Source organism: Dendropsophus ebraccatus, chromosome 1 (assembly GCF_027789765.1).
Source record: "Dendropsophus ebraccatus isolate aDenEbr1 chromosome 1, aDenEbr1.pat, whole genome shotgun sequence".
In the NCBI taxonomy this organism is placed as follows: domain Eukaryota; kingdom Metazoa; phylum Chordata; class Amphibia; order Anura; family Hylidae; genus Dendropsophus; species Dendropsophus ebraccatus.
The window spans coordinates 77,237,965-77,265,516 of NC_091454.1; the positions used below are offsets into that span (position 1 = coordinate 77,237,965).

The 27,552-nt window shown below is 40.4% G+C and overlaps 1 protein-coding gene across 3 annotated transcripts in view; it reads right to left on the bottom strand.

Moving 5' to 3' along the window:
- The window catches only part of CDK17 (cyclin dependent kinase 17), a 113,362-nt gene that overhangs the window by 34,915 nt on the left and 50,895 nt on the right, over positions 1–27,552 (bottom strand). For 2 of the 3 annotated variants that reach the window (XM_069973789.1, XM_069973797.1), the window contains exons 2-3: positions 18,445–18,597; positions 8,756–8,920 (exon numbers count right to left, since the gene is read on the bottom strand). In XM_069973789.1, the coding sequence (XP_069829890.1) occupies positions 8,756–8,920; positions 18,445–18,562 (283 nt within the window). In that variant the 5' untranslated portion in view covers positions 18,563–18,597. The remainder of the gene's footprint in view (positions 1–8,755; positions 8,921–18,444; positions 18,598–27,552) is intronic. The other variant, XM_069973803.1, reaches the window with a different exon arrangement.

Genomic DNA, 27,552 nt, shown 5'->3' on the forward strand with positions numbered 1-27,552 from the left:
ATGTTTTGAGCCGCATGTCTATTTTTTCCCACGGCCGGAGTTTCATCCGCACATTTACAGCCGCATAAAAAATACAGCCTCACAGTTACATAGTGTGAACCTAGCCTTAAGCCTCATAGTAAGCTGACAATTCCTGTTCTGTAATATAAAATAAAAAAAAATAAATAAAAAAAGATGCAAGATTACAGGAAAGGTGACAACAAAATTTAGATAAGAAAAGGTCATAGCTCACCTTCTCTCTGCACAACTGCGACTAAACAGGTCAGAGATCATGTCAACTACCATAGTAGCCCATAGAGACTTTTCCAGACTATGGCTTCCTATGTCTATGGGCTGCTGTAAAGCATCTCTCTAAATGCTGTCAACCTCATGGCAATACGGCTGCCCCATTCTAACATATAAAAAATTCGACAGACATGTCAACATAACAAAATATTTTAAAGGGAACCAATCAACATAAAAAGGTTACTGAACCTGGAAATATAGTGTAATAAAGCCTGTACTCCTGTTACCAGACATATAAACAATCACTAGCAGCGTTGCTGCTACCCTCCAAAAGCAGATTTTGTAAAGCTCCTGTGCTGTATGAAAATGACTTTTTATTTAGGCATGTGAACAGTCCTCAGGTCTAAAGTAGTCACGGGAGGTGCAAAAAATCGTCTGTAATCAGTCTTGGCGATTACATTGGTGCTCAGGGAAAATGCCCCTATGTGCTGAGGGCCATTGATTGTTTGACACCTTTCCCATTTGCCTACACTGCTCCCATCGCTAGATTCAAACTTTTACAAATGATCGTGGCACTTGGTTGGGAAATTTTATCTCCCAGCATGCACCGCACCTCAGAACCAACTGCCGGGTACCTGCCAGTCTTGTAGTATCTGCCCACCACTGACTTGATCTACTTCTGCTGTGCACAGTATAATATCACAATATCTATCTAACTTTCTGTCAATCTACCTGCAGAGAGAGAGAGAGAGAGAGAGAGAGAGAGAGAGAGAGAGAGAGAGAGAGAGAGAGAGAGAGAGAGAGAGAGAAAGAGAGAGAGAGAGAGAGAGAGAGAGAGAGAAAGAAAGAAAGAAAGAAAGAAAGAAAGATAAAAACATCAGTGTCTTCTTTCCCCTATACTACTCAGGAGAATCTGTTGTTTCCCTGCCCTTGGCCAGGTGAACACCGTGTGATGTCAGTGGTGGACGGGGTTACAGAAGAGGTGTTACATGTTTCCTGGCAACAGAAGAGACTAAGATTATGTGACCTCTGTCTCAGAAGGGAGGGGGAGAACAGAGAAAGGGAGACAAAGTAGACCAGGAAGTGAGGATTTTTTTAGAAGCTTCAGTTTGTGAGTTATGTGCTACAGACAATTCATTTAATAGAAAGCTATTACGAACAAGCTTAGATTATAGGTGGGGATTGAACAGGGTTAAATCATGTTAACCAGAGTTCCCCTTTAAATATGAAATTACTAGCGGCAGATAGAGCGCTGGCTTTAGAAATGCAGAGGCAGGGAAATCAGAAGGTAAACTAGGAGATGGCCACAATATCCTATAAACACTCACAGTCTGGCATTCATAAGCTTACAATGAAACATTCAATGATTTGTATCAGATGATGCCAACTAGCTCTGCATCAAGCTCTTCACATAAACATTGTCAATTCAGGACATGTTATTCTACAAGTACATCTCTGCTAAATATCCACAGACTAAAAACATCTGAAATAGATGAGGTGATCATCAACATATCGGAGTAGGGACAAAAAAAGGCATATGATGTCAGACCTCAACCAGATGGAAACTGTGGCTAAACATACATGCAGCTCCCCAGTCTAACAGCCATAGTCTTAAAGGGTTAGTATGCTTTTTAAAGAAAATTTGGAGCTGCAGAAACCAGTGGGTAACCATACATTTATCTTGATATAATGGTCATTTGCAGAGTTGTGAAACCATCTTTTATCTTTTATCTGAACTGCCATAGAGGTAGCATTGAGCTGCAGAAGCACACCTTCGTTCTCTTTCATCCTGCCCTGCATGAGTGCTGTACAGAGCTCACCTTTCAGAAGAGGGCTCTGTAGGTCACTTAGTGAGGGCAGGCCTGGAGAAGAAAGCTGCAGCTCAGCACTGCCACCATGGTGCTTCAGCTGAAAAGATGAAATGTGGTATTATAAGTCTTCAAATGGCCAATGCATCAAAATGGTGGTACGGTTTGTTTTTCTCCCTATCAACTACCCACTGGTGTATGCGTCTGTATACCTAATATAGCGTTGAGATATCCCTTAAAAAGGCATATTTACCCTTTTTAAAAGGAGAAGTCAGGCAATTTTTTTTTTTTTAATAAAGCACTGTATTGCCCCCCAAAAGTTATACAAATCACAAATATACACTTATTACGGGAAATGCACATAAAGTGTTTTTTTCCCTGCACTTACTACTGCATCAAGGCTTCACTTCCTGGATAAAATGGTGATGTCACGACCCGACTCCCAGAGCTGTGTGGGCTGTGGCTGCTGGAGAGGATGATAGCAGAGGGATGCTCAGTGCCCCTCCAGTGCCCTGTGCCCCTCAGTGTCCCCCTGCCATCATCCTCTCCAGCAGCCACAGCCCGCACAGCTCTGGGAGTCGGGTCATGACATCACCATGTTATCCAGGAGGTGAAGCCTTGATGCAGTATTAAGTGCAGGAAAAAAAAGCACTTTATGTGCATTTCCCTTAATAACTGTATATTGGTGATTCGTATAACTTTTGGGGGGCAATACAACACTTTAAATAAAATTTTCACCGGACTTCTCCTTTAAGCCAATTTTAGAGATAACAAAGTCTCTACATTACAGTCAAGGGCGACATTATTTTACTGAACGGATACTCCGGAGAGTAACAATTTTTTTTACACTATTTTCAGCCAGTGACAGAGATGAGACAGCTCCACGGTCAGTGACTGGCTGAGCAGGCTGTCACCCCAGAGACAAATCCATTTTGGAAGTAGAGGTGGGATAGCACCCAGAGGACATTGGGGACCTGTAGGACGACATTGGGCGAGTGTGAAGAGGTACACATAGCTTAGCTTCTTTATTTTTTTTTATATACACTTGCAAAGATACAGATAACATTTCTCTGGATAAACCTTTTCACATAAACAACATGTTATACCTAAAATACATGTATAATTTTTTTCACACACACAAAATGTGAGTGATAGTAATCCATGTCACTGTCAACCCCTAAGACTAGTTACAGCCTCTTGACAATAAAAAAAAAAATGTCTACAAGAAATGAGGAATTACATGTGTTCTAAGAGGCCAGGAAGTTGGCAACTATATAATAAGCTGCCTACATACTGGCAAACAGTAAGAGAACAGACACATGCATGCACTTCCTAAGAGTCTTTTCAAAGACTGATAAATTAGCATGATAGAGTTAGGCTTTTGATGCGACTAGAACATTAATGACAGGATTGAGCCAACTGTAGGACAAATGGACAAAATATGCAAGATAAACAATGGTGTAACTTTAGAAATGTTTAAAAATCACAACTGTGTCCACACAGTCCAAATGATATTCTAGCATGGTGGTACATAATCTCCTCTAATGCGATATGTTTAATGATGTATACTGATTCCAGAATGTAATCTGTAATTACAATGGCATGAGATGTGCCTGGTGGTTAGGTGAAGTGATGATATAGAGCTTTTCCATGAGCTCCGGATATCCAAGCTACCACTGTAACTATTTGCTCACATGGAGCACAAATAAAGGCCTGGATCCTTAATTTCTAGCTGATATCTTACTGTAGGACAATATAAGGAACTAGTACAATATACAGTGAATTCTCATATTCTTTGTAAGGTCATCTAAAATAGGTTTACTGTATTAACTTCTGTATAATATGGCAATGACTGGATTATGTAAATTACTTCCTGAGCAACCTTACAAATCTCCTTCTTAGGCCTAGTTTACATATATAAATTGTGTCCGTTTCCGTTTTTTCGTAGGAACCTGACTACAACTGATGTCATCAGGTTTTCGATCCTTTTTTTTTTTTTTAAAATCAGTTGACATCAGTAATATCATTTGCTAAAGTTTATTTCATTATTGTCATGAGTTTAGGGGAACATCGATAAAGGGGGCAGCCCCCCTGCTCTCATATATATAGTAGGGGATTCTATAATCAGGAAGACTGATAGAATAATTTGTCACCAAATTGTTTGCGGTCTCCCTGGTGCCAGGGTTCGGCATGTGACGGAAAGGGTGGACAAATTACTTGGGGGGGGGGGGGGGGGGGCTGGGGATGACCCAGTTGTCATGGTCCATGTGGGAACCAATGACAGGATACACGGTAGGTGGAGGTCTATTAAAAATAATTTTAGAGAATTAGGTGCCAAGTTAAAGGGAAGGACCTCCAAGGTTGTATTCTCTGGAATACTGCCTGTGCCATGTGCATCACAGGAAAGACAGCGGGAGCTCAGGGAGTTAAATGCATGGCTCAAGTCGTGGTGTAGAGGAGAAGGGTTTGGGTTTTTAGAGCACTGGGCTGACTTTTTTTATTGGGGTACAATCTGTTTTCCACAGATAATTTAAACCTAAATGGAAGGGGATCCGCTGTGCTGGGGGAGAGAATCCTAGAAGGGGTGGAGGGTTTTTAAAACTAGGGATGTGGAGGGAGGACAATGTAGTATGTAATGTAGTGGCGGATAGGTTAGAGGGGACAGAACATTGAGGTGGGAGGAGAAGTGACCTGTGAGGGGAGGATAAGAGCAGTGAATAAGGAGATCCATTTGTTGCGGATGAGCAGTGGGGATGATTGTAGCCACAGCACTACAATAAAACCCATTTCTTAAAATGAAGGGGTTAAACTAGATGGTAATATAAAGTGTATGGATACTAATACAAGAAGTCTAGCCAGCAAGATGGGGGAGCTAGAGGCCTTGGTTCTGGAAGAGTTTATTGATATGGTTGGTGTGACTGAGACATGGCTGGACGCCTCATGACTGGGCTGTCAATATTCAGGGATTCACATTGTTCAGAATGGACCGGGTGGGCAGAAGGGGAGGAGGAGTATGTCTGTATGTTAGAAATTATATTAAAGAGAGTGTAAAAGATGCAATAGTGGGTGATGACTGTGATGATGTGGAATCACTGTGGGTAGAACTACAGAGGGGGGTAAACGGTGAAAAAACTAATCTTGGTGTAATCTATAGACCCCCCCAACATTACTGTGGTGATAGATGGTCAGTTGCACAGACAAACAGGCTGCCTGGGAGGGGACAGTAGTGGTAATGGGTGACTTTAACTATCCAGATATAGATTGGGGTCACGGTTCAGCTAAAACCACAAAGGGGAGGGAATTTCTTACCCTCCTGCAGGATAATTTTCTGGGCCAGTTTGTGGAGGAGCCAACTAGAAGTGATGCCTTGTTGGATCTGGTTATTTCTAACAATGCTGAGCTGGTTGGGGTTGTCACTGTCCATGAACACCTGGGGAATAGTGACCACAATATAGTGACTTTTAGCTTAAAGTGTAGAAAAGAAAAACATGTTGGTAGGACAAAAACTCTTAATTTTAAAAGGGTCCATTTTCCTGGGTTAAGGGCTGAAATTCAGGGCATAGACTGGGAGCGGCTGCTGTCACATACTGATACAGCTAATAAATGGAAAATCTTCAAATCCACATTAAATAACTGTACTGCCAAATATATTCCTATGGGTAACAAATATAAACGGTTAAAATCCAATCCCACATGGCTTACAACCGAGGTTAGAAGGGCTATAAAGGAGAAAAAAAGGGGCATTCAAAAAATATAAATCAGAGGGGTCAGCTGTAGCCTTTAAACATTACAAAGAAGTTAACAAAACCTGTAAAAATGTAATAAAAGCAGCAAAAATACACAAGGAAAGGAAGGTGGCCACAGATAGCAAAAGAAACCCCCCAAAATTTTATAAATATATTAATGCAAAAAAACTAAGGTCAGAGCATGTAGGACCCCTAAATAATGGTGACGGGGAGTTAATAACTGCGGATCGGGAGAAAGCTGAGTTACTTAATGGGTTCTTCAGCTCTGTATATACAAAAGAAGAGGAGGGAGCTGAGGTGGGTGGGGCCAGTACTGAGGTGGGTGGGGCCAGTGCTGCTAACACATGTAATGTACCCAACTGGTTTACTATAGATATGGTCCAAGATAAATTAAATAAACAATGTAACCAAAGCTCCAGGGCCTGATGGATTACACCCCAGAGTTCTTAAGGAACTCAGTTCTGTAATTTCTTTACCCTTGTATGAAATATTCAGTGATTCTTTGGTGACTGGTATTGTGCCGAGGGACTGGCGTAAGGCAAATGTAATGCCGATCTTCAAAAAGGGCTCTAGGACTTCCCCAGGTAACTATAGACCCATAAGCTTAACGTCCAATGTGGGGAAACTATTTGAGGAGCTTATAAGGGACTACATCCAGGAATATGTAGTGGGTAATAGTAAAACCATGCTGGTTATTATATGAAGAAAAGAAGCTGTCAAACCAACCTAATATGTTTCTACGAGGAGGTGAGTAAAAGCCTGGATAGGGGGGCAGCTGTGGATATAGTGTATCTGGATTTTGCTAAAGCGTTTGACACAGTTCCTCATGGGCACCTGATGGGTAAGTTAAAGCGACTCTGTACCCACAATCTGTCCCCCCCAAACCACTTGTAACTTTGGATAGCTGCTTTTAATCCAAGATAGACAAGTGTCTTTCTTTAACCGTATTAACTATGTAACTATTTGTGTCTGTATCTAAAGTATCAAAGTGCATAAAACATTCAGAAGCATTACACAAGCTACTTTATAGGTGTTTTATTCCCCATTGCCTTTCAAAAATCTTCCTTAATTTTTCCCTTATATGCTGGACAAGCTAGGGCCATAGGTAATCTAATGCACATTTGGTGGGAGCGCCCAACAGTAAAACCACTTTGGCACCAAACTCATACTTTATTGGAGCAAATTATTTAGACCCCTTTTAGATGGGGACCAACCTTGGCATTTCTACAGGATAGGTCTAAACCTCATCTTACAGTACCTCTACATGTGTTAATGGCCACTGGAAACTGCATTGCAAAGTAGTGGAAAAGCAGTGAAATTCCTAGGGTTAGGAAACTTTTAGCTATAGTGCACTTTAGTTATTAAATGGAGACTTCCATAGCACCCAGACTGGGATCCTTATCTCAAATTAAGAGTAGCTGGATCAAATGGACGGAATTTTCTTCTAAACCTCTACCAAACACCCCGCCCTGCTATCTCTGATTCCCACTTAACTCACTTTCCAATACATTAGGTTTCTGGATGGTCGGATGCACTAATATTAAGGACGTTAACAAGCGTATGTCTGAACACCGTATTTGCATTCTATAACATATTTCTTGATTCTTGCTTATGATTTCTATTCTGCTTAGTAAGAGATATTGTATTATATTTGGTTACACATTGTAAGTGTTGGCAACTCTTCATTTTGTGTATTTCATGATAAAAGTAAAATAACAAATCATGGGAGCCAATCACGAGAGATAACACCTATAAGTGAAAAGCATGTACACAGAAATGCTTCCTGGAAATCTGTACTGGACAAAAGCATTTCAATGTCTCAGCAAAATGAAAGTTCTGACGATTACAGCAATATTCTGTAAAGTAATATTCAATGCTGTCTTCCAACTGTGATCTATATACACATTATATACATATATAGACACATATATTAAAACAAATGGCATTAACCCTTTTGTCCTGACAGATAAATACAGTGCCTGAAACTATTAGACATTCACAGCATATCCTGCATATCCAGATGAAAATAAGTGACACGTAACAAGTTCTGATCAATGGGGGTCTGCAGTAGCGGATTAGAATAGATCCTTTTCGGGCAGTAGCCCGGGGCCTGAGCTCCTGGGGGGCCCATGGCCACCCAAAAAGACTTTCAGTGGTGTATTGTCTCCTGGCTACATTTCTGCCATGATTTGCAAAAAGTTGTTGCTTTTTTACAGCAATTTTGCACACATCAAGGCATCACGAACACCACGCTACTGCTGCCATTGCTACAGTGGGGTGGGGGGGGGGGCCAGGCTTGTTGAACAGCCCAGGGCCTATGGTAAAGTTAATCCACCCCTGGGGATCTGGGTGCTCACCAATCACTAAAACGAAAAATCAGAAGACCCTAGCTGAAGGTTGTGTCCCTTCTTTTCTAACTATGTCTCTGCAGCTCTCATTGAAGCGTGCAATGTACAGATGTAAAGCAATGTACAGAAAGTCTAGCTCTAAGAGAGCAGCGACAATGAGAAGCAAAGCAGGACTCAGCTAAGGGTTTCTGCTGCGACCTTTTAGCAATTGGTGGGGTCTAAGCACCTGCCCCCCCCCCCCCCCCCCCCCCCCCCCCCCCAAATCTAAACCCTTAAATATTCCTTTAAGTTTAACTCTATTATTAGAAAAAATTTTCAATCGCTATTTTTATACAAAGCCTTTTCATTTGCTCAGTCGTCATTTCTAGCTTTCTGGCTGTTTACAGATACCTGGAAATGAGAGGGGGGTCCCAAGGAACCACAGATTTCTAATGGTTCCTGCCAAGCTCTGTCATTTCGAGGGCACGAATAGCACTAAATTACAGAATCTATCAGCCAAAGAGGTGTGAAAACAATGTCACCCAGTACTCCAAGCTTTCAGACTCCCCCCCCCCCCCTCCCCCATTTAGATGTCACCTGCATAATGATAAGAGTTATAAGAATGATTTAAAAAAAAAAAAAACATTACCTAGTCTGCTTCCATTCCTGGGCATTGCCATGAATGAACCAAGACTTCCACCAATAACACTGTGCGGTCTTCTCAATGGCGGCTTCTTGAATGATCCTGTGTATTGATGGAGGAAGGAGTGCATACTATGAGACGTTGGAGGCCTGCCATTCTTCACAATAGGTTCTAGTAATCCCAAAGGCAACACATATCCATTCCATCAGAAAAGGATAGATTGTAGAATAGGTAAAGACCCAAGGAAAAAAGGAGGAAGAAAAAGAATCAATTACTATCCACACCATCAATAGATCATCAATAGATAAAACAAGTGATTAAAGCCCAGTTATTTAGAATCACCATTACTTGGTAATGTTAGTCAGTGAGAACAGCATAAAAGAGTTAACAAACAGCAGACAACGTCATTTTTAACCAGTCCCAGCACCACTCTTCAGAAAGGATAAAATATTACTGGTGTACAATTTTTAAACAAGTAAAATCAAGTACATTAAATTGTCTGGAAAAAATAAGAATTAATAATTAACAAAATAACGGACATATAACAACCTCATCTATAATGTGTATGAATGTATGTAATCCAGGTAAGGAAAAACACAAGTAGGCAAAGTCCACAGACCTTACATTTCACCCTTTTAACAGAGATTGATGTGTTACTTGTTTCTTAACCTACAATATATATCCTTGTTTTGCTATAGTTATGGGTCACCTGGATCACAGATGATTTCAATATACACTGTAAAAGCGGTGCTTATACTGATAAAGAATCATGGAGAGACTAGCGTTGCTAGACATTTTAAACCAGCAGGACATCACATCTACCAACTAAAATGGTTAATTTTAGAAGAGATAAATACCACTGGATCGGAAACCAGGGACAAATGGCTCTTGCTACAAAGGAAAACATTTTGGATTAAAAAACTGAATAGTATGGAACCAGCAGGTCTGAATAAGATCTGTAGCTTTAAAGTGTTTTTGTAGTCAGGATATTAGTCTTAGGTTTCCTCTTGTAGGTATCATGTGTATGATTTAAATAGGACTAAAATTAAGAGATAAATAAAGGTTGAATATTAATTAACCAAGAGAAAAATCCTCAACACAATAAAAAAAATCCCAATGCATGATTCAATATATACAAACAAAAGGGGAAGCATTTACAGGGAAACTATGAATATTCTTTATTGTTTAAAAAGATATAAAGAAAACACACTCACACAGGCATCAACACTGGGGTCTGTGTGATGTCACATGAAAAGAATTTGTTACAGAACGGTCACTTATGACCACACAAATGCAAAAATTGGGATCCCAAGACACCCCCAAATGAGTATATCTAGTATAGTGATGTTGCCATCGTACAATGTTCCCCCCTACACATGGAATAAAAGTCACTAAGTATATATACTATACTATATGTAATCCATGATGTAGGTATCTGGTACATGTATTTAAGGAGCTATTAGAGCTGGTAACCTTTAACTGCGGAAGAAGCTATTGTAGCGAAACTCGCAGCAAGTTTTTTGCTGCAAGTCTGTATGTGTGAAGGCACCCTGCTGCCTCTTAGAATTACACACAAATTCCAACAGGGCAAACAGGAAGCATTTAGGGACCTTGGTTTGCAGAATTTTAACCTCTTAAGGACGCATGACGCATCGGTACGTCATGCGCCCGTAAGAGGTGTTCAGAGCGGGGCGGCGACCCCGCTCTGAACCGCCGCGGTCCCGGGTGCGGCTTGTAGCCCGGGACCGCGGGTATTAGCGGACACGGTCCGATCGTTGTGCCCGCTAATACAGTAATCAGATGCAGCTGTCAAACATGACAGCTGCATCCGATTACCGGACGCAGCTTATCCCTGGTGTCTAGTGGACACTGGTGTTACTGCTGCCGGCCGGGGAACGCTCCAAGATTGCGCCGTCTTCGGCTCGGCACTTGTATGTTTTCGGCTGCAGCAGCCGAAAGCAAACTAGTGGCGATCTCATTGATCTTTGCTGAATAACTATACAGCAAAGATCTCAATGAGAGATCAAAGTGTATATACTAGAAGACCCCCGGGGGGGCTTCTAGTATATGTGTAAAAAAAAAAAAGTATTATTAGTAAAAAGCCCCCTCCCCTAATAAAAGTTTCCCAGGTTTTAAATAAAAGTAATAAATAAATAAAAACAGGTTTGCTATCGCCGCGTGCGTAATCGCCCGAACTATTAATCACATTCCTGATCTCGCACAGTAAACGGTGTCAGCCCCAAAAAAATCCCAAAGTGCAAAATTGCGCATTTTTGGTCGCATCAAATCCAGAAAACATTAAATAAAAAGCGATCAAAAAGTCATATATGCGCAATCAAGGTACCGATAGAAAGAACACATCATGGCGCAAAAAATTACACCTGACACAGCCCCATAGACCAAAGGATAAAAGCGCTATAAGCCTGGGAAGGGAGCGATTTTAAGGGACAAATATTTGTTAACAATGGTTTGAATTTTTTACAGGCCATCAGATACAATAAAAGTTTTACATGTTACATATCGTTTTAATCGTAACGACTTGAGGAACATGCACAATAAGTCAGTTTTACCCCAGGGCGAAAGGCGTAAATACACCATCCCCCCAAATAAAAGAAATGCGTTTTTTTTTTTCAATTTCACCACACTTTGAATTTTTTTTGCAAAGTACAACTAGTGACGCAAAAAATAAGGGCTCATGTGGGTTTCTAGGTGGAAAAATGCAGGTCCTATGGTTTTTTAAAAGGAAAAAAAACGAAAACGCAAAAACGAAAATTGGCCCTGTCCTTAAAGGGTTAAAGTGTCATTGTTAAAAAAATTTTTTTGCAGAAATCAATAGTACAGGCGATTTGTAATTGGGTTTATTAGCTGAAAAATGAATTTTTATCAAAAAGCAGTTTGAAGCTCTCCCCGTCTTCATGGATTTCCTATGGAGAGAGGGAGATGAGGCACCAAAACAGGACAACAAAGAGTTAATTTACAGCTACATCACCAGGCTCTCTCCTCTGATGTCACCACTGGCCTCTCTGACTTCTAAATAGCCCTATGAATAGCACTCTGAATAGCTGTGTAATCCTTTTTTCTCTGCTCTCTGCTGCTTATCTCCCTCCTCCCCCCTCCCCTCTCCATAGCACAGACAGGAAATGACTGATGAAAAAGAGTTTAGATTTTCTGATTCTGAGCAGTGGATGACGGAAAGGAGAGGAGGGGGGACCTAGGAAAAGGCTTTTTTAAATGCAGATGATGGCATATTTGCCTAACAAACCCAATTACAAAGTTTCTTAATCTCCTGGACTATTGATTGCTGCAAAAAATTTTTAACGACAGTAACTCTTTAAACAGGTATAAATACTGTATTTAGGGAGCTAAACAGCCTAAGATAAAAGGGAGAGTCATTCACAAAACTGCAAAGAAATTCTCTAGCGTTGACATTCTGTGGCATTTCTACAGGCAGAATACACATGTTGTGAAGCCACTGTGTTTGCATGTGAAAATTAGCGCCTAACCAATTGTGACAAGTCTATTCTTAGTTTAGTGTGACAAGCCAGCTTTCCGAGAAGAGTATTTACTTTGTCACAGATGATCAAATAGCTGCAGTAATCTCAGCACAAGCCCTCTCCCTCTCTCTATATAATATATATATATATATATATATATATATATATATATATATATATATATATGTGAAAAATATTAATTAGTAGGATTTCTGCATAGATCATAGATCTAATGTTATAGAGGCTACCAATAACAACCACCATCTAATTAAAGAAGTGTATGAACTGTTTTTTTTGCCATTTTCACTTATTCGTTCAGGGTGAGCGTGATCAGGCTTTTTTGTGTGCTGAAATGTCATCCTCTTTAAAATAAATAAAGTAAAATACCATTTTATGAAAAGAAAAAAACAAGAAAACTGCAAGACAGCTCGCACTTAGGGAAATATGGACAATCCTTATAGATCAAAAACACCATGAGAGACAACATGCAGTCATTTAACTACTGACTGGTATCTCAATAGAGAGAGAAGAGCAGATTCCTGAAAGTCAGCTTAACAATAAAAGCCACTCAGCTGCTTTGAGATCCATGTCAATGTCACTTCTAGAGAAAGCAACCAAAGAAATACTGAGCTGCTGATTTAGAAGGCATGCTCTGACCTTCAGCCTCCGGAAACAAAGGATGGCATCGCTAGATTGTATTACGTGCGGCAAGTAAAACGCTAAGAGGCCAGCATTCCTCTACATACCCAAATTGACAGAATAATATACTACAAAAGACTTCTCTTCACAGACTATATAGCTATATACTATGTACCTAAGGTTTTACATTTACATCAGAGGCTCAATTCGGGGGCCTCCATCACAGATCCCTTCTGCAGTGGCAAATAGGGTTGAACAGTGTAGAGACAAAGCCTGATGGACCCAGTGTACGTTCTCTGATAGTGTTGGCCAGTTTGCAATATTCCACCAGGATGGAGAAAAAAAAATATAAAATAATGCATGCAGTGTAAACAATAGTAAGGGTGCCTTCACACCTACCGTATCGCAGCAGAAAATCCGCTGCGGATCCGCAGCAGATTTAACTAGATGAATGAACACAGCATTAAAAACGCACTGTCAAATCCGCTGCGGATCCGCAGCAGATTTGTAAGTGCGGATTTGATGCGGTGTTCATTCATTTAGTTAAATCTGCTGCGGATCTGCAGCGGATTTTCTGCTGCGATACGGTAGGTGTGAAGGCACCCTAAATGATATATCTCAGAGGCTAGCATCTCCGCCTCTACACCATGCTACCTTAAGGGTGCCTTCACACCTACCGTATCGCAGTAGAAAATCCGCTGCGGATCCGCAGCAGATTTAACTAAATAAATGAACACAGCATTAAATACGCACTGTCAAATCCGCTGCGGATCCGCAGCAGATTTGTAAGTGCGGATTTAGTGCTGTGTTCATTCATTTAGTTAAATCCGCTGCGGATCTGCAGCGGATTTTCTACTGCGATACGGTAGGTGTGAAGGCACCCTTAGGGTACAAACCCACACACCGTATACACAGCAGATACGCAACAAATACGCAGCAGATTTGATGGTTTAGATTTGATGCTGTGTTCAGTTATTTAGATCTAATCTGCTGCGTATTTGTTGCGTATTTGATGCGGATCACAGCAGTAAATACGCTGCGTATACGGTGTGTGGGTTTATACCCTTAGATACTGTGGCAACAGAGCAAGCAGGCCTACCTTTACTGGAATACGTAGCATGAAGAGAGTTAATAAATACACACATTGTGTAGTTCATTCTAGTAAGACAGTGAGAAAATGTGAATGACTTCTTTGTTTTGCCTCTTCCAAAACCTATAAAATTATTAATAAACAAGGAAATCCCTTTGTTACTGTGGTTTAATAATATGACTTAATGCTGCAGTTCTATGACCTTCTCAAAGGCACTGTTCACACGTTAAGTTTTCTGATGCATTTTTGCAGCAATTTTGACAACAGTAACACTATTTTACCACGACTGGCAGATGAGACTACGTATTGGGGGAGATTTATCAAACTGGTGTAAAATAAAATTGTCTTAGTTGCCCCTAGCAACCAATCAGATTCCACTTTTCATTCATCAGAGGTCCTTTTGAAAATGAAAGGTGGAATCTGATTGGTTGCTAGGGGCAACTAAGACAATTCTATTTTACACTAGCTTGATAAATCTTCCCCATTGTCTTTAAACTTTTGCTAATGGCCACAAAAAAAAAAAAAAAATTAACCTACTACTGCCAAACATGTGGCCGCCTGCACGGAAATAAATGGGAGTTATGAAAACTGAGCGAGACACAGGACTTTTATGACATGTCTCTCTGAGGGCATACCGAATGAAAGTGTCTTTACAAGAATTCCAGGCTCGTGTACTGAAGGGGATATTCTTCTTGGACAACTTTTGGTTTTAAATTCACTCAGGACAGATCACAAACTCATCGAGTTTAGAACCCTCAAAACATAAGGATCCGCTTTTAGGTGAAGCTGCTTTTTTCTTATGGAGTGGGCACAATCTAATCTAGATCTGAAGCACCAAAAGATTCAGGATGCAAGCCATCCACTTCACAATATGTGATGATTCTACTAAATCGTTGGCTGAAAACCTCACCATAAAAATCCAGACTATACAACTATAGGCGGATAAAAAAAAGTGAACTGCTTCTTTAAAAACACAGAAAGGACCTGTTCACACAATGTTGAAATTGAGTGGATGGCCACCATATAACAGTAAATAACTGCCATTATTTCAATATAACAGCCGTTGTTTTAAAATAACAGCAAATATTTGCCATTAAATGGCGGCCATCCACTCAATTTCAACATTATGTGAACAGATCCTTTCTGTGTTTTTAATCCACTCCTGGTTTTGGTTGCAATACTGACTGAAATATACATATACTGACTGAAATATACGTAGTGTCAATGCAGCCATAAGGTGCATGAGCAAAAAAAAAAAAACAGGGCCACAAATGCTAGTGGGCTCTTCTCTTACATCAGATATTTAAAGTCATACAGATCTTTTTCTTTCATTACACTACATATAGTACAGTTAGTAAAGGTTTCAGTTAAGTCATGAAAAACTTAACAGGAAGATATTTCTCTTGACAGGAATAAGTGTACAGTGCAGGATGTCTCTCAAAATCACCAGTGGGATTCCCTGTGACCTGCACCATTTCTGCTGTCTACTGCTCCTGCTGTAATAAACCTGTCAGCATGTATAGAGCATAAACATACAGTTCAATTACTTGCTTTAAAGGACACAAACAACGCACCGAGTGACAGGTTTTAAACCTTTCAACCATGTCTGGTACCCAACATGCTGTCATATGTAGACTAGTTTATTTTCCCTGCATTTCAGCTGGGATTAGACAATCATTTCTAACATATAAACAGATCATTCCAAGCATGATCAAAAACCTTGCACATCTCCCGAGAGCCGCTCACACAGATAAAACATTGCCATTGACTGTCATTCAACCGTGTTCATTAAAATAATAAAAGTTGGCTCAAGTACAACATTCCTTTGATATGCTCTCATTTGTGCGATGGCAAGCGAGCCGGCAGACGCATTCTGTCACTCTCAATCTCTACCCCGAAAATAGTTCAGTAATTAAAAGGGGAAAAAATACACAGTATTCTCAAAAAGCTGGAGCTTCTGCTAAAAAAGCAAAAAAAAAAAAAAAAAAAAAAAAAAAAAAAAAAAAAGCACTAAACTGATCTAATCTGAATTATTCTTCTGAATTATTCTTCTATGGTCTGATAAGTACAGGGCAGATGCACACCTGCAAAATAACCTAGATCCCATGTTAGAGCTCAGATATATGCATTCTAAAACACAGTGAAAACAATGCACCCGTTTGTTCCCCAATAGCCACTGAATGTTGCCAATAAATCCAAGCTTCATAAGGTGCCTTCACACATACCGACTCGCAGCAAAAAACTCGCTGCGAGTTTCTGCTACGAGCAGAGGTCCTGGAAGGCCCCTATCACTACATATAAGCAGAGGTCTGAAAGACTGCTGCGTGTAGTATGCAGCCGCCCCCTTAACACCTTCGGCTCCCGCACCGCTCCTGTCTCCATACATTACCTGGCTCTGGCTGCACGGGGTCCCGGCGTCTTGCTCTGCCGCCCCGGCCAATCAGTGTGTTGCCCAGCCGCAGCCACTGATTAGCTGGACGGTAGAGCAGGACCCCGTGCAGCCAGAGCCAGGTAATGTATGGAGACGGCGGTGCGGGAGCCGAAGGGGTTAAGGGGGCGGCTGCATTACATACACGCAGCGGTCTTTCAGACCACTACTTGTATGTAGTGATAGGGGCCTTCCAGGACCTCGGCTCGTAGCAGAAACTCGCAGCGAGTTTTTTTGCTGCGAGTCGGTATGTGTGAAGGCACCCTAAAAAAAATGCTGTGTGTGAGACAGCAGCCTTAAGGTGGTCATACACCTTCAATGACTGACTGTTCGGCTGTCAGCTATCTTCCCCACCCGCTGCCTGTCCTCCCCTTACACAGGAACATTTGGCAAGGACAAACACTCATGTATTCTCTATGGGGAGGGGTAAGCTGCAGCGAAAGAATTCTGACTATGACTTATCTCTCTCTGAACAAAGGGATCAATGATTTTTCATCACACGCGACCCTTATCAACAACAAGAGCCCCATACCTCTTAGCTTGAAGGCCAAAGCCACTGCAAGGTGTATGGGGACCTTTAGTTAAGAAAGGAAGGCGTGTTTTTTTTAGTCTTAGGGGCCTATTCCATGGAGCGATAATATCCATGGAGAATACCACAAGAGGAGCCCTGCAGCCTGGATAGGTAATGTAAAAAGTTTAAGCAAGGGCTGCAAGGACATAGGTTACGATGTCCATGCAGCCCTTGCTAAACAATAATCGGGCTGTGGAATAGGCCTAGTAAACGAACGCCGATCAGCTAGAGTTTACAGTTATTATCAGGCCCCTTATGGCCCGTGGAATAACACCTTTATGCTGTACTGGAAGGATAACGGAGTCACCTCACTAAGTTAAATGATCTTGCACACAGGACACAGGAGGAGAGATGTTACATAGCGGAGTGGGCTAGGGGCTCTGACTTGCCTCCCTGGCTTCTTGAAACACAGATAAATGTCGCTTTTTGTCGTTACTGCAGCAGTCGCCGCCAACATCCACACATGTGACAGATTCTGTTTATAAGGGTCACCAGAACAGAAATCCCAAGTCCCCTGCTGCTCCCCCTGTGAGGAAGAGCTTTACTGCATATGGGGCTGATGGAGGTAGCTGACTTATCCCTGTGGATAGGTGACAAAGTCATTTGTGGAAAAGGTCTTTAAAGCACCCCATTAACAATATGGGGGCACAATGAAAGAATATAAGGACTTTGAAGTTGTTGGCACCGTGTTACACCAAAGTTTCTCTTTCTATTATTTAGCCACCAAGCTCTCTCTTAAATCTGTAAAGCAAATGTTCTCCTTAGCCAACAGAATAATAATTGTTCCATTTACAGATGGCACAGCCATCTCCAGTGTCACAAGACACAAAGAGGTCTCCTGACAACAGTACCCTTAACATTAAACAAACAAAGCTGTTATCGATTGTTTCAGTAAACTCAATAAGTATACCACTGCCTAATGCACAATCCTGGCTTAAAGTAAAGAAGAAACGCCTGGATTTTTACGTTTGCATATGGCTGATGGATGGGAATATAAAATTGTACTGCATGGTTAGACAAACCTACAAGCAGGTGGTCATTGTGCTAAAATATTGCTACTAACTTACTGGATTTAACTCTTTTGAGGGGTATGAAATGTATTACTGTGACCTCTAAAAGGGCCTTGTATGTATAAAAAAATGGTGCCATTTCAACCTGTTCCACTTAACACTGGCCTAAACTTTGACTAGAAATATTTCTAAAATATTGAATAACATCTGTAGCATTTAGTGGCACAGTTTAGGCCACAACCTGTTGTGAAATCCTTTTACGACTCCTAAAAATACAAAATGGGAAACAATGGCCGTACTGAATACATGGATGGGGTTTTGTTTCTGCACATTCTCCGGCCAATGTACAGGCCATCAAATGCCACTACCAAGTCTATATAACTCAATGTGATCTGTTGTAATTTCCAACCAACACACACAAAAAGAAAACCCTTTAATATTAATAGCACACAATTCTACTTACCATTGTCTTTGCTACTGTTCTCCTCTATTGTCATTTGCTCTGCCAGTTCAGATAGAGATTCATCTATTGTCTGACTGCCTCGCAAAGTAAGTGAAAGTCGCCTCTTAAACTTTTTCATGGTTCAGCTAGAATATGAGCACAGAACAGGGAAGCCTGGAAAACAAAAGTATGATAATTGTTAGGAGAGAAACTATAAAAACCAGCATGTATATCAAAAATCTAGCTAGACCCCCCCCCCCAAGAAATAGAAAAAAAAAATGTTATATACACACACACAATATATATCTGACATGATGTTCCTAAGTTTCACAAGGTTTACAACACAACAAAACTGTCAGCAGATACAACCAATGTCATAACCAAACCTCTTATACACACTCAGAGAAAAGTTTACTGTTACAAAAAAAAAAAAAAAAAAAAGCCCAAACCATTAAATAATTCATTCAATAACTAAGCACATCATACAAAACAAATAAATGGTTAAACGTGATACAATGTTTGCAGGAGCCCTGATACAGACTCCCAGAATCTAATACCTTGACCTTCTCTGCCAAGAACACAAGGCCTAGTACAACAAAACAAACAGTAGCAGCTCATTCTGGCCACAGAGAATGTTACCAAGCAGCAAAAAAGCTACGACCTTTACCCACTTATCAAAATACAGGAGTTGCTTGAAGAGCTCCATGCACCAAATAGACTCCTACAGTGTATATCTATAGTGAAGCAGTCTCCTAAACCTGCAACAATAATGTACGGCAGCTCTGATGTGCTGAAGAAGCCAGAGCCTATGTCCAGGACCTAGAATCTTGGATATTTATTGTAGGTGCTGCCATAGGATGCTGAGCTCTTATAAGATGCCAGTGACCTTGGCATTCAGGTTATTCTATACTTCCACGTGTAAAGCAGTCTCTTGACTGTGGGATGCATTCATCTTCACGGCGCAAGTTATTTCATCAGTTTTATACTAAGTGAGAAATTTTACACAGGCACACCATTTACATGGTGCAAGTAATGGTTCATACATAGGATTTACAATTTGCTTCCCACTTAGATATTGCTGTCTAGCCTAAATGAACTGAAAATACAAGTTATAGGAACATATATTTGTTCTACAGTGTGCTGCACAAGTCCAACACAATTAAACTGTGAAATACATTACATTTAATAAAGCTCCCTATAGTTGGTTACTAGTATTTATAATAAAGTATGCATACACCATTAGATGGCGGGGAACTAGGGGGCTTTGTAATGTTTGTTTGTTTTTTTTATGCCACAGGCAAGTGGAATTAAGGCCCATGGATTTTTGTAGGGGAATCCGCCCTAAGAAATTACATATCAATTCGTTGGGCGTAAAGCAGATACGCGACAGAAAATTTTGCGCAAACGCTCCGCCGTGTGAACAACAGAGTGGAAATCCCATTGAACACAATGCGACATTGCTCTGTTCATATTTTACGGGCAGAATTTCAAGCGGAATCCTTAAGAAATTAAGCACAGATTCTGCTTCAAATACCTCACAATTCCTCAGTGTGAACATACAGATGAAGGCTCTGCAATGTTTTGGCATTATGCAGTATTTTTGTAATGCTAAGGAGCAACTGACAGTTCTGTATTGCAAACGCCTGTCAAAATCCTTACTCAAGCCTGTGTCTGAAAACGATGTTGGTGACACATTTTAGATATTTTCCTAGAAATTCATACAATTCTCACAAGATTCACCATCAGTTTAATGTGGGAATATCTGACTATCCCCAATGTCTTCCAGAAGGGGAGAACACAGAGGTTGAACATGCTGGACTTTAATCCTTTATGTCCTATTTACTCTCTATTTTTCCCCAGGATATAAGCAACACCAGATGTGTCTAGAAGCCACTTATGTGCTTCCTCTAGTGAAATAGGAGGCATGCTCTGCCAGACATGCATGTTCATGCATACGTCATGTATAGAGAGTCTGGGCAACCTTGTAAACATCTAAATACACTGCATTTTTTCTCACAGTGAATTAACATTTACATAATAAAAATATTGTTCACGCCTAATAAGAGAGCTGTTTCATAAATTCTATCCACAAGAATGGTTGTGTGGTAAATTTACTATAGCGACAAATCTGCCACTAGTGAATACAGCCCAAAGAATTTCAGGCAGCCAATACTTTTTTTTGTCATAATAATGGTGGAGTGGTATTCCACCCAAAATCATTTATGCAGGAACTACTAGCCCACTGATAGTTTTATATCTTTCTAAAGATCAAATAATTATTGCTTCTGCACCCTTTAGCAGCTTTCTAGGTGCACTCACGCATAAATTCATCTAAATGTAGTCCTCTCTGACACGCTCCTTCCTCCTGGCCCCCACCTTCTATGTCGGGAACACGTGTCCTCCCTCTCTGCTATGGCCCAAAGCAGTTATGTCAGTGGTGGGCTGGGTTACCGCTGCTAACTCGGCCCACTACAGAGATGGAAGACAGCTGTTCCATGTCTCTGGTAGGAAGAGGGACAGAGGAAGTAGCGCCAAGGCTGCCTGGCTGTCTTCTCATACTCCAGTACGCCAGGCCCTCTAGACATTCCCTTTCTTGTGTCACCCCCACAGCCTTGTAAATCCCCCCCTGCTGTCCTCTCCCACTTTCCCCTGCCCTGTCACATTTGGCAGATAATCGCTCGGTGTAATAAGGCCCTAAATGTGCATTTAAGCTGTAAGACTTTAGGCACTGTGTTGATGAGAAACTGAGGGTCCCAGAATAACACTAGAGACAACTAGAGAGAGTGGACATTTCCTTTAATATTGTCACCCAAACGAAGAGCACTAGAAATTATGAAAAAATTGTCTTCTCCTACTGGACTCCACCAATATCGGATTCTGGTTACCAAAGTCAGCACTTTTGAGATATTGTACTTAATAGCGTCTTTTTACTCCTCTGATCATTCCTTTTGCAGCGGAGTCTTGTGAGCACACTCTATATTCCCTTTGATGCAATGTAAATCTGCTAATTCATCCTGAGTGGCTCATTGACTTACATTAATTTACCAGCATAGTCATTTCTTACTGTCGCCATTCATGGTAGACATTATTTTTCTAATTATGTACTTGAAAACACTCATTACCTGTAAAAGAACAACAGATTTGCCCATCACTCAGTTTTCAGCATGACAAGTAACTGAAGGTGAAGAAGCGCTGAAAAGCGGTGCCTTTACACAGAGATTTATCTTATTTTTGAAGCCAAAGCCAGGAATGTATTTGAAAAGAGAAGAAATCTCAGTTTTTCTTTTATGACCTGTTCTCTGTTTATAGGCTGTTCCTGGCTTTGGCTTCAAAAATCTGTCAGATAAATTTCTCTATGTAAAGGCACCCTAAACCATAAATTGTATCCATGATTTCTAGGCAGCCCCGGGACTGCATCCACCTTCTCCAGGCAGCAGGATTGAAATGCTGAGCATTTAGCATTGAGATAACGCTTTACTCATTTCTAATTACTAGTGAAGAAAAGAAGGACCGTTGCCAGGTAATGAACACACCTATATGAAGGCCATTGAAACAGCGTTAATATGTTTTTTGGAGATTGCATGGATTTTGCGCTGGTGGAAGGAACTCTGATTGAAAGGCAATACTTCCTTTGCAGATCTGGCTGATAAAGATCACTGGCAATGATCAACAATAACGTGACTTGAAACGGAAGAAGTGACTACAGAACATGTTCATGCCAAACATACAGCAGTACAGCAACATATTGGCAGAGAGAATTAAGCAAACCAAATGCCAATTCATTTGTTTAAAGCGATAGAACAATTCTAACTTATGTAAATGTCTTTGAGCAGGGAAGCTGGCTGAATGTAGCCACCAAATCATTGACCAGAGGAGTTAAGTTTATTACTAGTTTTAACATGCTTAGAACCAATATAGATAAAGTTTTTTATAGCATACACACAAAAAAAAAACAAAAAAAAACAAAAAAAAAAACACAACCATGAAATTGTGGCAAATGTTACAAAGTAACAGCAGAAATACACAAAGGCAAGAAATATTCACTTCAATATTTCCAATAAGGGCCAAAAAGCTAAGGCTGCGTTAACACTGCGTTTTACTAATCCATTTTTCTCATCCATTTAATGTATTAAAAAAAAAAAATGTGTGTGCATCCACTTTGATCCATTTTTCCATTGACTTCCATTTAAAAAAAGGATGGAAAAACAGATAAAAAGATGCATACAAATCCTTGGTGTAAGTACATAACAGAGGAGACAGCAAAGCATTAAAGGGAATCTGTCAGCTGCAATTCATGTTCCAAACTGCTGTGATAGTTGCTAAGACAAGGAGACACATGGTACCTTTCATTTATCGGTCTGTACTTCCACAATGTAGAATAAACCTTTTCATCTCTGAAATGACGAGGCTTTCCTGAGCTCCTGAAGTGCAGCAAGCTGGCTATATGACAGGTACAATGTGTCTCAAACAGCTATCTAACAATGTCAGCAGTTTAGAACGTCAATTAAAGATGACAGATTACGGTGTAATGAAAACTGTCCAGATCAAAACCTCTGGGATATCAGGGTGCAGTCCCAAATAATGTCACTTCCCGAATAATTCAGGGAAAGCTTCATAGAAGGAAACCATGTCCACCCCATTACATGTGGCACAAGCAATTTCTCAAAGTAAACCTATCTAAACATTCTTCTATACGGCATACAGGGTGTGAGGATCAGAGCGCGAAAAGCAATGAAGGAAATAACACCTTTCCCTCATAACGCCAAAAGCATATCCTTACATAGTTTGTCAACAGTTGGATCTGAAGCATTTTGGAGAGCCTAAGGGACAAGGTATAATGATCAAACTTGTTACAGTGAAGCATTACTGCAAGCTTTGATGGTTTAAAGATTTTTTTTTTTTTTTTTTTTTTGCCAGAGTAAAGGGAAATTAAGAAATAAAGTCATTATTATATTGTGGATATGAAACTTTAATGAGGAAAATGCTCATGTACCTTGAAGGCCTATGAGTGTTTCATAACCCAGAAATTCTTGGCAATCATCCAGGCATTTGGCATGAGTTCTCAATGTGTTTTGGAATATTCAGTTTGACCATCCCATACTTCACTAGATGACAATCGATTAGAAGACACACCTAGGGATGAGGTCTTTCAGCCTTTGAGGGACCTGTTAACACAACTTCCACAGTTAGGGTAGCTTCACACGTACTGGATCCGCAGCGGATTTTGCTGCACTCGTTCCCCATCAGCCAATCAGTGCTGCCGTGCACTGATTGGCTGATGGGAAAGGGAGCCTCACACAGTCGCGGCGCCGAGCAGGTAACGTATGCTGCAGGCCGGGGGCTGCGGGGGTTAAAGGGGCCGGGTCACATACTGGCAGCGGAATGAAAATTCCGCTACAAGTTTGTGACTCGTTCAGTTCACACTACCAGGATCAGCAGCGGATTTCACTGCAAACTCACATCGTGAAATCCGCTGCGGATCCAGTACAAGTGAAGCTACCCTTATGGTGCGTTCACACCTACAGGATCTGCAGCTGATTTTCTGCAGCAGATTTCATTTAAATAACTGAACACAGCATCAAATCTGCTGCAGATCTGCTGCAGATCCTGTAGGTGTGAACACACCCTTAATGTGGATTGTGGCTTTGATTACCTATTCTCGTATGCACAGCTAAAAAAACAGGGCCTAAAACTTGTTCCATTTATAAATCAATAGTATCAGAGTCCCAAAAATGTAAGTCTGACCTCTGGGAAAATACTGCTCTGAAATTAGTATTTCCACAAAGACCTTAAAGAGGGGCTGTCACCAAAAAAACTTAGCAGGTCAGAGAGACGTGTCAAAAGTTTTGATCGATCAGGATCTGAGTGTTCAGACTGTGGCAGATAAAGAGAATGATCTGGGAGAAGTTGTGCTCAGTGCATTCCTCCCCCGGCTCTGTGTCAAGAGGAGACAGCCATATAAAGTCTATAAGGCACGTCTTATTATTAAAGCAAACCCAACTCATTCTACGGATCGGTCAGGGTCTGAATACTCAAACCCTGACCCATAAAAACTTGACATGACACTGAAATGTTTGCTATCTGTATTAAATATCAATTCTGAATCTCATCAACTGTTGATGGGTGGTTGGCCTACTCCCTAAAATAAATGCAGCTTCCAGGATACAGATGCCTTCAAACTGTTCTTTCCCACATCTGCATTCTGACAATACTAATGCTAAACTTGGTCCTGCAAAAAAACAAAAAAAAAATTCTTTAAATGGAATAAAATCAAGCAGACAAATAACTGTAGTAACCAGTTTCTCCTACTTTAGGACCAGATGTGATTTAGTAGGAAGGAAATAAAATTTCAAGTGAAAAAATACATAAAATTAAAAGTTTCAGGCTGGTCCACGATTTGGCTCTTGGGATGAAATGTACTCCAGTTTTTAACAATGTTTTGTATTTTCTGAAGCCAAGTGACAAGCAGCTTCTGTTAAAGAAGTTTCCTCTATAAGGGTGGGTTCACACTTGGGGAATCAGGGCAGAAGTTCCTGCACATTGCCACCCGTCCTATAGTCACCATTCTATTGTCGGGTGAATCCCGCAGTCCGCCGCAATCCGCCTGACAATAGAATGAGTCTATGGCACGGGCAGAAAGACGTGCGAGCTGCATAATTTGGGGCGAATTATCTGCCCCTATTCCGTAATGTGAACTCACCCTAAGAATTTTCAGAACGACTCCTGTGCATTTACCTGCTACCTTGTTTCTTAACATCTGTGTGTCATCCACAGTAAGGGCCCTATTCCACCGGACGATTATCGTTCAGATTATCGTTAAATCGTTCGAATCTAAACGATAATCGTTCGGTTGAAATGCAGTTAACGATTAACGACCGAACGAGAAATCGTTGATTGCTTTATAAGACCTGGACCTATTTTTATCGTTGCTCGTTCGCAAATCGTTCGCATTGAATAAGACATCGTTCGGTCGTTTGCAATAGATACGAACGCAATAGCGAATAAATAGCGAAGAAAAACGATCGCAATTACGATCAGAAGTAACGATTATCGTTCCATGGAAATGAGTGAACGTTTTCAGGTCTTTCGCAATAGCGGTCGTTTGAGATAGTTAATCGTTAACGATTATGCAAACGATAATCGTCCGGTGGAATAGGGCCCTAAGTCACAGGGTAACAATCCCAACGTCTTATTGGGGCAGGATCAGTGTGACATCATAGGCAATGAGAGAATAGTTAATGAGAATATAATATACTATATACATACATATATATCTTGATAACTATATATCTGTATCTTAAAAGCTGAAATGATTAAAGCAAACCCAACAGCAGCTGTGGATTGTAAGAGGACATAATAACTAGGTGCTATATCTGTGTTATTGTGTATATATGTGTTATTGCTAGCATTACAGGGGGCACATTTTCATGACTTGTTTACATAGAGATCTTACTTGGCATTGACAATTGGCTGGATCACTTGGCATATTCTTGCGGTGTCTGTCCATGAAGGACAGTAGTGTAATACAACGGAGTGAATAAACTGTAGGGCTGTAGTGCTACTCAGATACAGCCTCTATTGCATATACCAGCAATTTACGCTTTACTATCAACACCATAATGCAGCGTGGGCAGGGACTGACAGGCACATAAAATCTATAATGTACATGCTCATTAGGCATTTCAGGTCTTATAGAAGGGTACTGTTTAATAATAGCATGGACTAAACTCTTGTGTCATAACTACACCAGTATAGAAAGGCATCTAGTGGATTTGTCAAAGTATTAATCAAGAGGGCCAGCACAGATCTACTTTCATCTGCCATATAAAGCCAGAAATCAGAAGACTAAAGTATGTCAAAAATTTAATTCCTCTGGTTAAAAACACAGACGTTAGCATATTTTATTGGAGAATGACTTTGGATGCATGTGCACCACAGAAACATACCCAAAACAAATCGCACATTATGTAATTAAATATCTGCAATATTTTTACTAATGTAGTCCAGAGTCAACTCTAGATAAGGTTTGGTACAATTTCTTTATGGTAAGAATTGTATCAAAATTCAGCTGGGAGTTCCAGTCTTAAATCTAGAATCTGTCAATAAGTAAATAGGGTATTTTAAAACCAATTAACACGCTCAGGAAAATCTATGAAAAATAATGTACTGCCAATTTTATAATTCACAATTCACTATTGCAGTAAATTCCACGCTTTAAAGCCATGGATTATCTCCAATGAGTTAAAATGTGGCTGATCTGTATGCAGATCAGCCGGCCAATCAGAAGAAATCACAGCAGATTATTTAAAAAAGCCAAAAGTAGATTTGTCTATGGACAATCCATATGGTTTGAACACTGTTTATAGTATGCCTCACCATGAGCCACTCCAGGCTTTTGCTACAAGCAGAACTTAACATAAAGGTTGACAATTTATGGCAGCAGGCAATGGTGCACGATATTGCACTTTATTAGTATAATGTGACTTTGCACTCTGCAAAAGAAACATCCCCATCCCTGCCTAGCCTATAACCCCAGCTGGGTTTAATGTACGGTTATTATGCAATATATAGGTGTATAGAGTTCCTAAGTAAGGGCTTGTAGACATACACTAAAAAGCTTAGAAAACTTTATATATATATATATGCTAAAGCAGATAAATAAACTAATCATGCAGCTATGAGATATATACATTTAGCCATTTGTGATAAAATAATAAAAATGCAACCAGGCAACCGGAGACATATTCTACCAATAACAAAGTAATCCCAAACATTTTTGTGTCCCCATTAATGTTGCTGGTAAAGGCACTAGTTATTCTTTGCCTTACTCTGTAATACACTTTTAGGGTACAAACACACACACCATATACGCAGCGTATTTACTGCTGCGATACGCAGCAGATATGCAGCAGATTAGATCTAAATAACTGAACACAGCATCAAGTCTTTACCATCAAATCTGCTGCAAATCTGCTGCGTATCTGCTGCGCATCTGCTGCATATACTGTGTGTTTGTACCCTTATTGTTTTACCTTAAAGTGTCACTGTTGTTTAAATTTTTTTTTGCAGATATCAATAGAACAGGCGATTTTAAGAATTGTAATCGGGTTTATTAGCAGAAAATTGCAT